General features: G+C 39.1%; 1 protein-coding gene across 1 annotated transcript in view; it reads right to left on the minus strand.

The window, feature by feature from the left end:
* The window catches only part of LOC110300074 (vomeronasal type-2 receptor 116-like), a 45,842-nt gene extending 33,010 nt beyond the window's left edge, over positions 1-12,832 (minus strand). Inside the window, exons 1-2 of the mRNA XM_021170121.2 lie at positions 12,560-12,832; positions 11,150-11,956 (exon numbers count right to left, since the gene is read on the minus strand). Coding sequence (XP_021025780.1) covers positions 11,150-11,956; positions 12,560-12,817 — 1,065 coding nt within the window. The 5' untranslated portion in view covers positions 12,818-12,832. The remainder of the gene's footprint in view (positions 1-11,149; positions 11,957-12,559) is intronic.
* Between the last annotated feature and the right edge of the window lie 479 nt (positions 12,833-13,311).

The raw sequence follows: 13,311 nt of genomic DNA on the forward strand, positions 1-13,311 counted from the left end.
AGNGANCATGGAGGAATGTGCTTCTTGACTTGCTTCCATGACTTACTCAGCTTTCATTTTTATGCAACTCTGGACAACTTGACTAGGGATGGCACTGTCCACAGTGGGCTGATCAATCATTAATCAAGTAAATGCTCCACAGACTTGCCCACAGGCCAAGCTGACAGATGTAATTACTTAGTTGAGGTTACCCCTTCCCAGGTACTCTCATTTGTGCCAAATTGAAAAAACTAGCCAGTACATTGCTAAGAGTGAAATGAGGCTTTGAACACCTTAAGTGGTGTTAGATGAGATTCTTTAAGTGTCAAGGTTAGTCTTAACACCACTTAGACACATCAGTAGTTTATGTTACAGGGACATAGCTCAGTTGGTAGAGTTGCCTAACATGAATGAAATCCTGGGTTTGATTCCAGCTCTGCATAAAACTGCGCATAATTTTACATGTCTGCTGTCTCAGCACTTCAGGAGGATCAGAAGTTTGTTGTTGTTCTTGGCAGTATAGGAAATTTGAGGCCAGCAAATCTAAGCATATTAGTGTCTTCATAAATTGCAGCAATGACAGCAACAGAAAAATAGTTTTCCTTCTCATTTAAGCAAATGCTTAGGCATATGCTTAAAGGACCTCATATCTTACTACAGAGATATTTGCTCTATTCAAAACATTTAGGAAATTAAATCAGCCTAGATATCCATAAACAGATAAATGAATAATGAAAACGTGGTACATTTACACAATGGACTATTATTCATCTGTAATGAAAAATTAAATTATTATAATTTTAGGAACATGGATGGAACTCAAAAACAACATATTGAATGAAGCAATTCAGTACCAGGAAGACCAAGGTAACATGTTCTTTTTCATTTGTTGATAACTTTCAATGGTTAGATTTGTAAGCTTAACCTGGCATGTCTATAGGGACCAGGAAGTTATAAATAGCTTATGAGAGAGGGAAGGAGAAGAGACAATATGTGTTGGGGAGGAGGTATTAGAACACCGAAGGTATGGGAGAGCATGGTAGATAGAAAGTTGAAGCTGGAATGAGAGTGGATGATACTGATGAGGACAGGGAGAAAATGTAACTAAGCTTGTATGAAAAAGGCCTATGGAAATCTACTGATTTTGTTGGTCTACTGAAAAATATTAAAAAAATTCAATTGAAATTGAGGCACTTTCTAGACTCCAAATGTTTTTGGTCATCTTATAATAAAAAATTCCGCATAGTCTTTTATACTCTCAACACTATTTAAGGGTCCAAAGTAACTTCTTAAGACTCAAGATAATCTCTAAGAATAAATCACTGTTAAAGAAAAAGGCAAGTTATATATTAACAATACAAATGTCACAAAGCACACATTACCTTTACATACAAGACCTTTTCCTGCTCCTAAACATAAAGTGAGCAAAAGCACTGTTGCTAATGTTAATGAAGATAGGGGGAAGATGCATTCTAAACTGACAGTTTACCTTATGGGAAAGAATGAAAGAAGTTCTAAGAGAAAAACTCATAGCTCTGAGTGCTGCCAAAAAAGAAACTAGAGAAAGCATACCCTAACAGCCTGACAGCACACCTAAAAGCTCTAGAACAAAAGGAAGCAAATTCACCCAAGAGGTGTAGATGGCAGGAAATAATCAAACTCAGGGCTAAAAATCAACCAAGTGGAAACAAAGAGAACTATACAAAGAATCAACCAATCCAGGAGCTGGTTCTTTGAAAACATCAACAAGATAGATAAACCCTTAGCCAGACTAACTAGAGGGCACAGAGACAGTATCCTAACTAACAAAATCAAAAATGAAAAAGGAGACATAACAAGGAAAAACAGGAGACAGAACCTGTTGAGATTCAAAACATCATCAGATCCTACTACAAAAAGCTATACTCAACAAAACTGGAAAACCTGGATAAAATGGACAATTTCCTAGACAGATACCAGGTACCAAAGTTAAATCAGGATCAGAGTAACGATCTAAATAGTCCCATTTTCCCTAAAGAAATAGAAGTAGTCATTAATAGTCTCCCAACCAAAAAAAGCCCAGGATCAGATGGGTTTAGTGCAGAGTTCTATCAGACCTTCAAAGAAGACCTAATTCCAGTTGTCCTCAAACTATTCCAAAAAATAGAAACAGAAGGTACTCTACCCAATTCATTCTATGAAGCCACAATTACTCTGATATCTAAACCACATAAAGACCCAACAAAGAAAGAGACCTTCAGACCAGTTTCCCTTATGAATATCGATGGAAAAATACTCAAGAAAATCCTTGCAGACTGAATCCAAGAACACATCAAAATGATCATCCATCATGATCAAGTAGGCTTCATCCCAGGAATGCAGGGATGGTTTAATTATACGGAAATCCATCAACGTAATCCACTATACAAACAAACTCAAAGACAAAAACCACATGATCATCTTGTTAGATGCTGAGAAAGCATTTGACAAAATCCAACACCCATTCATGATAAAAGTCTTGGAAAGATCAGGAATTCAAGGCCCATACCTACACATAATAAAATCAATATACTGCAAACCAGTAGCCAACATCAAAGTAAATGGAGAGAAGCTGGAAGCAATCACACTAAAATCAGGAACTAGACAAGGCTGTCCACTCTCTCCCTACCTATTCAACATTGTACTTGAAGTCCTAGCCAGAGCATTTCGAGAACAAAAGGAGATCAAGGGGATACTAATTGGAAAGGAAGAAGTCAAAATATCACTATTTGCAGATGATATGATTATATATATATATATATATATATATATATATATATATATATAAAACCCTAAAAATTCACCAAAGAACTCTTAAACCTGATAAACAGCTTCAGTGCAGTAGCTCGATATAAAATTAATGCAAACAAATCAGTGGCCTTTCTCTACACAAAAGATAAATAGGCTGAGAAAGAAATTAGGGAAACAACACCCTTCACAATAGTCACAAAAAATATAAAATACCTTGATGTGACTCTAACTTTAAAAGGATATGCTTTCTCATTAAATGACATATACTATGTTTTCAAATGGTTTTGTTATACATTCTTTGTTATGATTAGCCATCTTTGCTGTTCTCTCTCTCTCTCTCTCAAAAGTTGTTTTATTTATTTGCATTCCAAATGTTGTCCCCCTTCTCAGTCCCCCATCCAAGAGTTCTTCACCTGATCCTACCTCCCCTTTGCCTCTGAGAGGTTGCTAACCCCCACCCCTTTCCCTGGAGCATGACATCTTTACAGGATTAGGTCCATACTCTTCCACTAAGGCCAGACAAGGTAACCCTCTGCTACACATATGCTGGTGGCCATGGGCCAGCCCATGTATGCTCTTTGGTTGGTGGCTAAGTTTCTAGGAGCTCTGGTGGGTCTATGTTAGTTGATACTGTTAGTCTTCCTATGAAGTTGCCATTCCCTTGATCTCCTTCAGTCCTTCCCCTAACTCTTCCAAATGGGTCCCTGACCTCAGTCCAATGGATGACTGTAAGTATCTGCATCTTTCTCAGCTGCTGGAAGAGTCTCTCAGAGGACAGCCATTCTAGGCTCCTGTCTGCAAGCAAAATATGGCATCAGTTATGGTGTCAGGGTTTGGTGCCCACCCATGGGATGGCTCCCAAGTTGGGGCAGTAATTGGATGGCCTTTATTTCAATCTCTGCTCCATTTTTGTTCTAGCATTTCTTTTAGACAGGAATAATTCTGGGTCAAAAAATTTGAAGGTAGGTTGGTGATCCCATGCTCCACCAGGTGCCCTATGTATCTACTGGAGGTGGTCTTTTCAGGTTCCATTCCCCATTGTTGGACATTTTTGTTAAGATCATCCTCATTGAGTCATGTGAGCCTCTCACAGCCCAGATCTTTGGGACTTCCTAGATGTTCCCTCAACACCCCGACTCCCCCACACCTGCCTATTTCCATTCATTCTCTTGAACACCAATGGCTTAGGCTCTAAGCACAACAACTGACAAATGGAACCTTATGAAACTGAAAAGATTCTGTAAGGCAAAGGACACTGTCAATAGGACAAAATAGCAACCTACAGATTGGGAAAGGATCTTTAGTCAAAGATCCACTAACCCTACATCTGATAGGCTAATATCCAAAATATATAAAGAACCCAAGAAGTTAATCTCCAAAACATCAGATAACCCAATTAAAAATAGGGTTCAGAGTTAATCAGAGAATTCTCAACAGAGGAATCTTGAATGGCCTAAAAGCACTTAAAGAAATGTTCAACATCTGCAGTCACCAAGGAAGTGCAAATCAAAATGACCCTGAGATTTCATCTTACACAAATTAGAGTGGCTGAGATAAAGAACTCATGAAACAGCAGATGATGGGAAGCATATGGAAAAAGGGGAACACTCCTGCATTGCTGGTGGAATTGCAAACTTTTACCAATCTGGATATCAATCTGCTGGTTTCTCAGAAAATTTGAGATAGTTCTACCTGAAGACTCAGCTATACTGTTCCTCGCTATATACTCAAAAGTTACTCTACCATACCACAAGGACATGTGTTCCAGTATGTTTATTGCAGCCTTATTCATAATAGCCAGAAGCTGGAAACAACACAGATGTCCCTCAAATGAAGAATGGATTCAGAAAATGTAGTTCATTTACACAAAGAAATACTATTCAGGTAGTGAAAATGAGGACATTATGTATTTTGCAGGCAAATGGATGGAACTAGAAAGCATCATTCTGAGTGTGCTAAATTAGACCCAAAAGGACATGAGTGGTATGTACTTAATGATGAGTGGCTATTCACCAAGGAGTACAGAATACCCATTATACAACTCACAGACAGTAAGAAATTCAACAGAAGCAATACCCAAGTGAGGACCCTTCAATTCCTCTTAGAAGGGGAAACAACATAATCATGGGAGGCACATGGAGGGAGGATCTTGGGTGGGAGAAGGAAGGGGGAGGGCAAAGGGGGAGGGCAAAGGGGGAGGCAGCATCAGGCATTGAGGGAGACAGGAGGCCAGGAGTGTGAACAGGAATGTTCTGTTCTCTTTACTCCCTTACTTCTTTCAGCTTTTCTACTTCCAGAATTCCCTCTTCTATTTCCCTTTTCCCATGTGTTACTATCCTCTTTTGTAATTTTGTTACTTTGTAAATACCCACCAACTGCTCCTTTTTACTTTTTACTTTTTACTTTTTATTTCTACAGGCATTGAAAACTAAGCACACATAACCAAAGAATTGAAGCCACCTGAATTTTGTCTGTCTGGGTTACCTATCTCAGAATAATTTTTTGTCCAGTTTCTTCCATTTACCTCAAAATCTGATGATTTCATTTTTGTTTACAGATGAATAACAGACTCTTGTTTGTAGGTACCTTATTTTCATTATGCATTCACTAGCTGATGGACATTTAAACTAATTTCATTTCCTGGCTAATGTGAGTAGGGCAACAGTGAATATGGATGCACAAGCATTTCTGTGGTTAGTTATAGAGAGTTCTTTGGGTGTATGACCAGAAATGGTATAGAGGGGGTCATATGTTCCAGTTCAGCTTTTAGAGAAACCTCTAGACTGATTCCAGAGTTGCTGCACTAGTTTCCATTTCTACCAAAAATCTATGAGTTTGTCATTTTTCATATCTGTAACATTTGTCATTGGTGGTTTGATGATGACCATTCTATCTGAGGTTAGATAGACTCTTAATGTAGTTTTAGTCTGTGGTTCCTTGATGGCTAAGGATGTTGAAAACTTTTAAAAGTGTTTATTAGCCACATTTATTTTGTATTTTGAGAACTTTCTGTTCAGCTCCATAGGCAAATTTAAAACTGCATTATTTGTTTTCTTTTTGTTTGGATTTTTCTGAGTTCTGTGTATACTTTCACACCAATTCTTAATTAGATATAAGCCTGTAAAATATTTTTTCCTTTTCTCTAAACTGATTTTCTATTGACTAACAGTGTCTTTTGTTGTACAGTATATTTTACTTTCTTTTTTAAAAATTAATTTTTTTACACTCCATATTCTATTCCCCCTGCAACCCCCATCCACCCTCTGACTGTTCCACATCCCATACCTCCTTCACAAACCCTGTCTCTACATGGATGTCTCCAGCCCCCCACCCCACCTGACCTCTAAATTCCCTGGAGGCTCCAGTCTCTTGAGGGTTAGGTGCATCATCTCTGAATGAACACAGACCCCTGCAGTCCTCTACTATATGTGTGTTTTAGGCCTCATATCAGCTGGTGTATGCTGTCTGTTTGGTGGTACAATGTTTGAGAGATCTCGGGGGTCCAGATTAATTGGGACTTCTGGTCTTTCTACAGAATAGGCCTTCTCCTCAGCTTCTTTCAGCCTTCCCTAATTCAACAACAGTGGTCAGCTGCTTCTGTCCATTGGTTGGGTGCAAATACCTGCAGCTGACTCTTTCAGCTGTTCGTTGGATCTTTCAGGGGGCAGTCATGCTAGGTCCCTTTTTGTGAGTGCTCTATAGCCTCAGTAATAGTGTCAGACCTTGGGACCTCCCCTTGAGCTGGATCCCACTTTGGGCCTGTTGCTGGACCTTCTTTTCCTCAGGCTGAGTTTTGTAGGCAAATGGATGGAACTAGGAAATATCGTCCTGAGTAAGGTAACTCAGACCCAAAAAGGTCAACAAGCTGAAGTGCCCAAATGAGGATGCCTCAGTCCCATTTGGGAGGGAGAAGAAAGCAATCACAAGTGGAGAGGGAGGTAGGGACCTGGGAGGGAAAGTGGGGTAGTGGGGGGGGGGACCTGATCTGATATTGGTTGAGAGGAAAGGACTGAAGCCCTAAGGTCCAGCAGAAAGAATGGAAACAGGCAACCTTGGGAAATTAGAGGTTGGGGGGACCCCCCAAAATGCACCAGAGATCTGGGTGGTGAGAGACTCTCAGGACTCAAAGGGAGGGACCTTAGATGAAATGCCAGACAGTAGGGAGAGAGAACTTATAGAGCCCACCTCCAGCAGGAAGACAGGACGTCAAGTGAGGGATAGGGTTGCCATTCTACAGTCATAACTCTGACCCATAATTGTTCCTGTCTGAAAGAATTACAGGGATGGAAATGGAGATGTTTCACTTTCAAGAGATCTCATTTTCTTTGTTATATTGCTTCCTGTACTTCCAGAATCACTTCAGAAAGCTCTTATATGTGTCGATAAGTTGAAGCATATTGATGGCCTTTGTCCTCTAGCAGTTACAGGGTATCACATGTTATGTTGAGTCCTTTGATCAATTTGAGGTTTAGTTTTATTCATACTGAGAAATGAGGATCTATTTTCATTCCCTACATACAGTTTGCACAGCACCATTTGTTAAAAATACTGTTGTTTCTTCAATGTATGCATTTGGCATATTTATTTAAAATCTGAGTTAGCTATAATTGTATGGATTTGTGTCTGGGTCCTCTATTATCCTATTCTATCCTACCCTATCCTATCTCTCCTATCCATCTATTGTATTCTTTATATTCCATTCTGTTTTATTGTAGTGATCATATATGTGTCTGCTTTTGTGCTATTTGTATTATTCTGACTCCGTTGTATGAATTTAAAGCAGCTGTGATGATAGCTCCAGTTGTACTCATTTTCAGGATTGCTTTGGCTATCCTTGCTCTTTTGTGCTTTCACATTAATTTTAAGATTTTTATATGCTTTTGAAGAACAGTGTTGTTTTAAAAATTATTTTTAAGAGAAATTCATACACGAGTGAACTAAACAACTAAACCAAACTAAACTAAACTATACCAAACCAAACCAAACCAAACCAAACCAAACCAAACCAAACCAAACCAAACCAAGCCAAACTAAACTAAACTGTACTCACATCATTTCTGCTTTTCTCCCCTCTTCCCATGGCCCCCACTTTCCTTTCAAATTCATGACTCACTCCCCCCCCCCCGCCAACCACAACATGCTATGCTGAGTTTGTTCACTGTAGTTTGTATGTATGCACATGTGTTTATTGCTGACAACTTAGGACCACATCTCTGGAGAAAACTTACTCTGACCATCTCACCAGGCATCAACTGTCTGGTGCTCTTCACCTTGGGTTAGGAACCTCTACATATTGGCTTGTCAACTGGTCTGCCATTATGCATGTTGAGATTTCATGATGGTGTAATTTTGATTGAAATTACATTTAAGTGTCAATTGCTCTGTGTACTATGACCAATATACAATATCCATTTATGTAACCCATGATCATGGGAGGTCTTTCTATTTTCTAGTGTCTTCTTCAACTCAATTACTTTCTTCAGTGTTGTAAAGTTTTCATGGTAGAGTTCTTTCTTGGTGAGGTTGCTTTGACTAGGTTTATTCTGATATTTAATTTCTTTATAGCTATTGTCAATGGAACTATTTCTTAATTTTTTTTTTGTTAATGTGTTCATCACTGGTATAGAGGAAGACTTTTGTGTTTATTTTACATTCCCTAATCTCAGTTTGGTTTTCCCTCGATTTAGCACCATTCTGGATATAGGTTTTTCAAATATCCCTAACATCTCCATGACTTTTATTATGAAGTAATATTGGATTTTTTCCAAAGGTCTTTTCTTAATCTATTGATATGATCATGTGATTTCTGTGTTTGGGACCACTTATGTGATCAATTTCATTTATTGATTTACATTTGCTGATTCATCCCTGAATATCTGGAATGAAGACAACTTGATTATGGTGACTGATTTTTTTGATGTATTACTGAATTAAGTTTACAGATGTTTTGAGAATTTATTTTCATTCATATTTTTAATTTTAAATTATTTGTTTTTGAAATTATAATATCATTACAGAATTTCTCCCTTCCATTTTATTAATTTGTACACCTAGGTTTGTTAGGAAGACTAGTTTGTGATTTCTGTTTTTATGTGGTTTGAGTTTCAGGTTAATACACCAGTATTAATCAATCTGGTTTCATAGAAAGAGTTTTGAAGTAGTCACTCCTTTTCTATTTTATAGAATAATTTTAGAACTACTGATAATAGTTCTTTAACCTTCTGGTAAAATTCTGTAAATCTGTTCCTGGAATTTCTTAGTTTTGAAATTGTTTTATTACTGCTTTATTCTCATTGCTGATTATGGGTTTGCTTAAATCATCTCTCATTGATGCTAAAGTGTACTTTTTGGAATACCTGAATGGATCCTATATTCTAACTCAGTCTCCTCATCTTTATCTTTTTATTGCAGAATTAATGTTAAGAATAATTGTTGAAGTTACTCGAAAATTGGTCATTTTGAGGAGACATTTATCTTTTTTTTTCTTTCATGTTTTTGTTTCTGTACTGAAATTTACATCAGGACTTAATTTGTTGATTTAGAAAAAGATATTTCTTTCTTGAAAATTTAAATCACACTTCTCTTCAACTAAAGGTATTTACAATTTAGGAGAGGGTAAGTCCTAGTAGGACTGAAGAGTAACTTTCCTCTGTCTGACTAGTATTCAGGATGTTTTATTCCTATTTTTTCTCCTGAGTCAGATTCTGTTTGCAATAATAGTCAATGTCCAAGGTTCAGCACACTTCTGGAAAGTCCTTGTTTCTGTTGAAATCAAGATAACTGACTGTCTGGGGCACCTCCACCTCCACCCCCGACCCTCCCACTGTGGGGCAATGTGCTATGTACAGACATTCTGGTCTCTAGTCGAGCTGAGGTGTGGAACCCCGGTACCCAGTGTTGATAATTCACCTACATGAGATGGTAGGTGTTCCCTCATGTCTCCTGGACTCCTGGATCCTCTCAAAATTACAGCCCCCACAGCCCCCAAAGAAGAAGTGTGTGGTCAACAGTCCTGTAGACAATGTCCCAAGCTTCTGACCTTCAGGTTAAACTCTTCCCAGTTACCTAGCAACAAGATAACAGTCCACCATAAGGGGGGCTGTTTGACCCCACCACACTCTTTCCTCTCACTCTCTTAGTCTCTCTCCCTCTTACTCCCTTAAGCTTTTACTTTCCTTACTCTCCCCCTTACTCTCTCTTTTTTACTCTAGCCTTTCTTCTCTCTCCTTTTCCCCTTCTCTCCTCTTGGCCATGCCGGTCTCTCTCTCTTTCTACCTTTTCTCTTTCCCCCTGCCTTTCTACAATAAAGCTCTAAAACCCTATACTGTCTCTGTTCACCAAGGACAGCTGTGCTTGGACAGTGGGATAGGCTTTCTTCTAATGAACTGTGCCTAATCTCCCATCAGAAGGCCTTCCTATGCTCCAGCCATGGACTGGACTAAGGACTCTCACCTGCGTGGGAATCTCTCTCTGTCTGCCCTCTCTCCTGTATCTCTGGGGCCAAGGGTATCAGCCCGGAGCCCCTATTATCAGGGGCTGCCCCTTGTCCACCCCCTGTCGAGTGGGGTCCAGTGGCTTCACACAGCCAGATGCCCACCTGGGACTGAGTAGAATGTGCCCGGCAATCCTCCCACATCCACCTGCCCAGAGCACAGGAGCTCTGGCCGGACATAGGCTCTTTCCCTCCCTCTCCTTCCCCTACACCCCTTAGGACCCACACCTCCCGACTTAGTCTGTAGTCTTTACTGCAAGTTGTGGAATTATACATATATGTGGTGTCATCAGTCACCTCCATTGCCCAGTTGACCTCCACAGGCTTTGCTGCACGTTGTGATAGTCTTGTGCCTAAGTGTTTTAATCTTCAGTCAGCTCAGTCACTTCTCTTACTTCTGAATCTTCTTCTTCATAGCTGGGACTCCACACATTCCTATTACATTGTACTTATAATACTATATTATACCTATAACATACCTATATTACTCTCAGTTTGCTCCTTTCTCCAGCTTGTCTCTGTAACTCCTTTCTCCATGTTGTTTGATTCTATGTGTGGGCACTCTACTTTCCTCAATCATCTCTGGCCTAACAGTTTACTCCCATAGTCTCACACTGCCTGCCATAGGGCTCACAAGACAAGATAGATTCTGTATCTTTCATATAGAAGTCATTGATCTGGTAAAACAAAACACTGATGTGGGTTTAGAACACACTGTCTTCCCTCCATGGACACTGTGTTCTCTTTAAATATTTCTGCATAGGTTTTGACTTACTTATCCCTTTGTCAGTTGCAAGTAGTTTATTTTGTACCCTTAGAGATCCAAAGTAAGTAGTGTGACCTCAATAAGCATACAGGTAGAAAATCACATTGTTGATGTTCTGAGCAATCTAATGAGAGACACATTACCTGCCAGGCTGAAAACATCAGCTCTTCTGCCTTTCTTATTGGCCTTACTTCTATGTAATGAAGAAGCATCTCATGAAGGCTGTGGGCCACAGCATACACAGCATTGTATACATTATAAGCAAACTCAGTCATGACCATGTCAAAATGGCTCCCTGGTGACTCATGCAAGGAAGCATTAGGCAGACAGTTCTCCAGCGTACTGCAGTCATCATCAGCAAATGAGCAGTTAAAAAAGTAGAACCACAGCTTTGTAAGGTAAAAATCTTCTGGGTATTTCGAAGGATGAACTGTTTGGATAAAATTTCTGAAACCAGAGGTTTCTTTGTGGTGATGAGCAAAGATGAGGCTCCCATGGAATGAATTTAAAATGAAATGCTTTGACTGGATGATACCATCCCATTCTGAGTTCATGATCCAGACTTTCCTTGTAACTAGAGTTTGTCTTAAATAAAACAGGAAGCCTCTCAGAAAATCACTGTCACCATAGGTGATGATCACATTTGCTGATGATTCCAGAACCTGTGTAGGATTCAATTGCCTGTTTGGTAAATGAGATACTTTACTAACTGGGATTATTTCCACAAAATCTACACATATTCTATTTCTGTCCATCTCTGTCCTCAAGTCTGAGATTATCTGAACACCTTTTTGTCCTTCAGACATAATCAATCCCACCCAGTTCCAGTGGAAATAATTCAACAATGAGACAATGCCATGGGACAGAGACATGTCCTTGGGGGCTATTTGATAGAGATCAGGAAACTGTTCATGATTATCAAGGTTAGGATCAAAAGGCCCAATGGTCAGCTAAAAGAAAAAGAAGATAAAGAGAATAAAAGAATTAAGAGAAGGAAGCATAAAGCACATGTACAATCGTGACAGGCTTTGAGAATCACACCATATGATGATAATTCACTCAAGCTGTTTATGTGCATGCACATGGCCAAAGGTTGATATTGGAGTTCTTTGCCATTATTCACTATATTTAATTTTTCCTTTTTTATTTTTAATTATTTATTTTTAATTTTTGCATAGGATTCTAAGTGAAACTGTAGCTCAGTTTTGGTTACCCTGGCTACTCTGTGAGCTCAAGCAACTCACCTGTCTCTGCTTTACCAGAACTTAGGTTACACACACACACACACACACACACACACACACACACACACACACACATATATAAAGCTGCTTCTCTAGACCATCATACTCTTACATTTAGGTTTCCCTGTAGTCACTGTCCGCTTCAGCCTGTTCCTTTTCTTTGTCCTGAATACATCACTGAATACCTACTCTTTGGGATTATAACCTTTTTCAGATGCATAAGCACATTTATTTCATCCTCTTTTTAGCATCTCGGAATGGCAATGAATTATAAGTGCTTTTATCTTTTTTCACTTCACTCATTCTCACCTGTGGATATTTGTAGAGTTCTAGTAGTGTCCCTATATTGGCAGATATTATCCATGATATGCCTGTGAGTACTGCAATAGACTTCATTTCTCTCCTACACGTATAATTGGGCACATACTTCTTTGGCCCGGATAGCCATGTGATGCATCTATCCAATATCCACCATTCATTGAACATGACATTATATATATCATATCCCAGAGACACATTGGGTAAAATATGAGGGTTCCTGTTGATCTCCTCAATAGCATAAACCATTGCCAGAACAATCTGGTAGTTTTTAAAATTTAACCTGCACAGAAGATACAAGAATATTTAGGGCTGCTGTGGTTTGAATGTCAAATAACTTCATATCTGCATACTCTGTCTTCAGTTGATCACATTATTGAGGAAGTATGTAGAATTTTCAATAAGTTGAGTCTTACTGGAGGAATTGGGTCATTCAGGACAGGCCTTTGGGCTTTATATTGTTACTTTACTACCTGTCTAATCTCTTTGTATCCAGAGTGTAAATACAATTTAACCAGGCAACTTCTAGCTCCTACCGTTCTTATTTCCCTCTCTGCTGACAAATCTTACCTACCATGATCACCAGAATCTCTCTGGAAGTGTAAGCCAAAATAAACTCCTTTCCTGTAACTGCTTTTGTTATGATATTTTGTCACAATGGTGGGGCTTGTGTCTCTAGCTGCATATGTAGCATACGATGGCCTAGTCGGTCATCAATGGGAGGCGAGTCCCTTGGTGCTGTG

Source organism: Mus caroli, chromosome 8, assembly GCF_900094665.2.
Source record: "Mus caroli chromosome 8, CAROLI_EIJ_v1.1, whole genome shotgun sequence".
In the NCBI taxonomy this organism is placed as follows: Eukaryota; Metazoa; Chordata; class Mammalia; order Rodentia; family Muridae; genus Mus; species Mus caroli.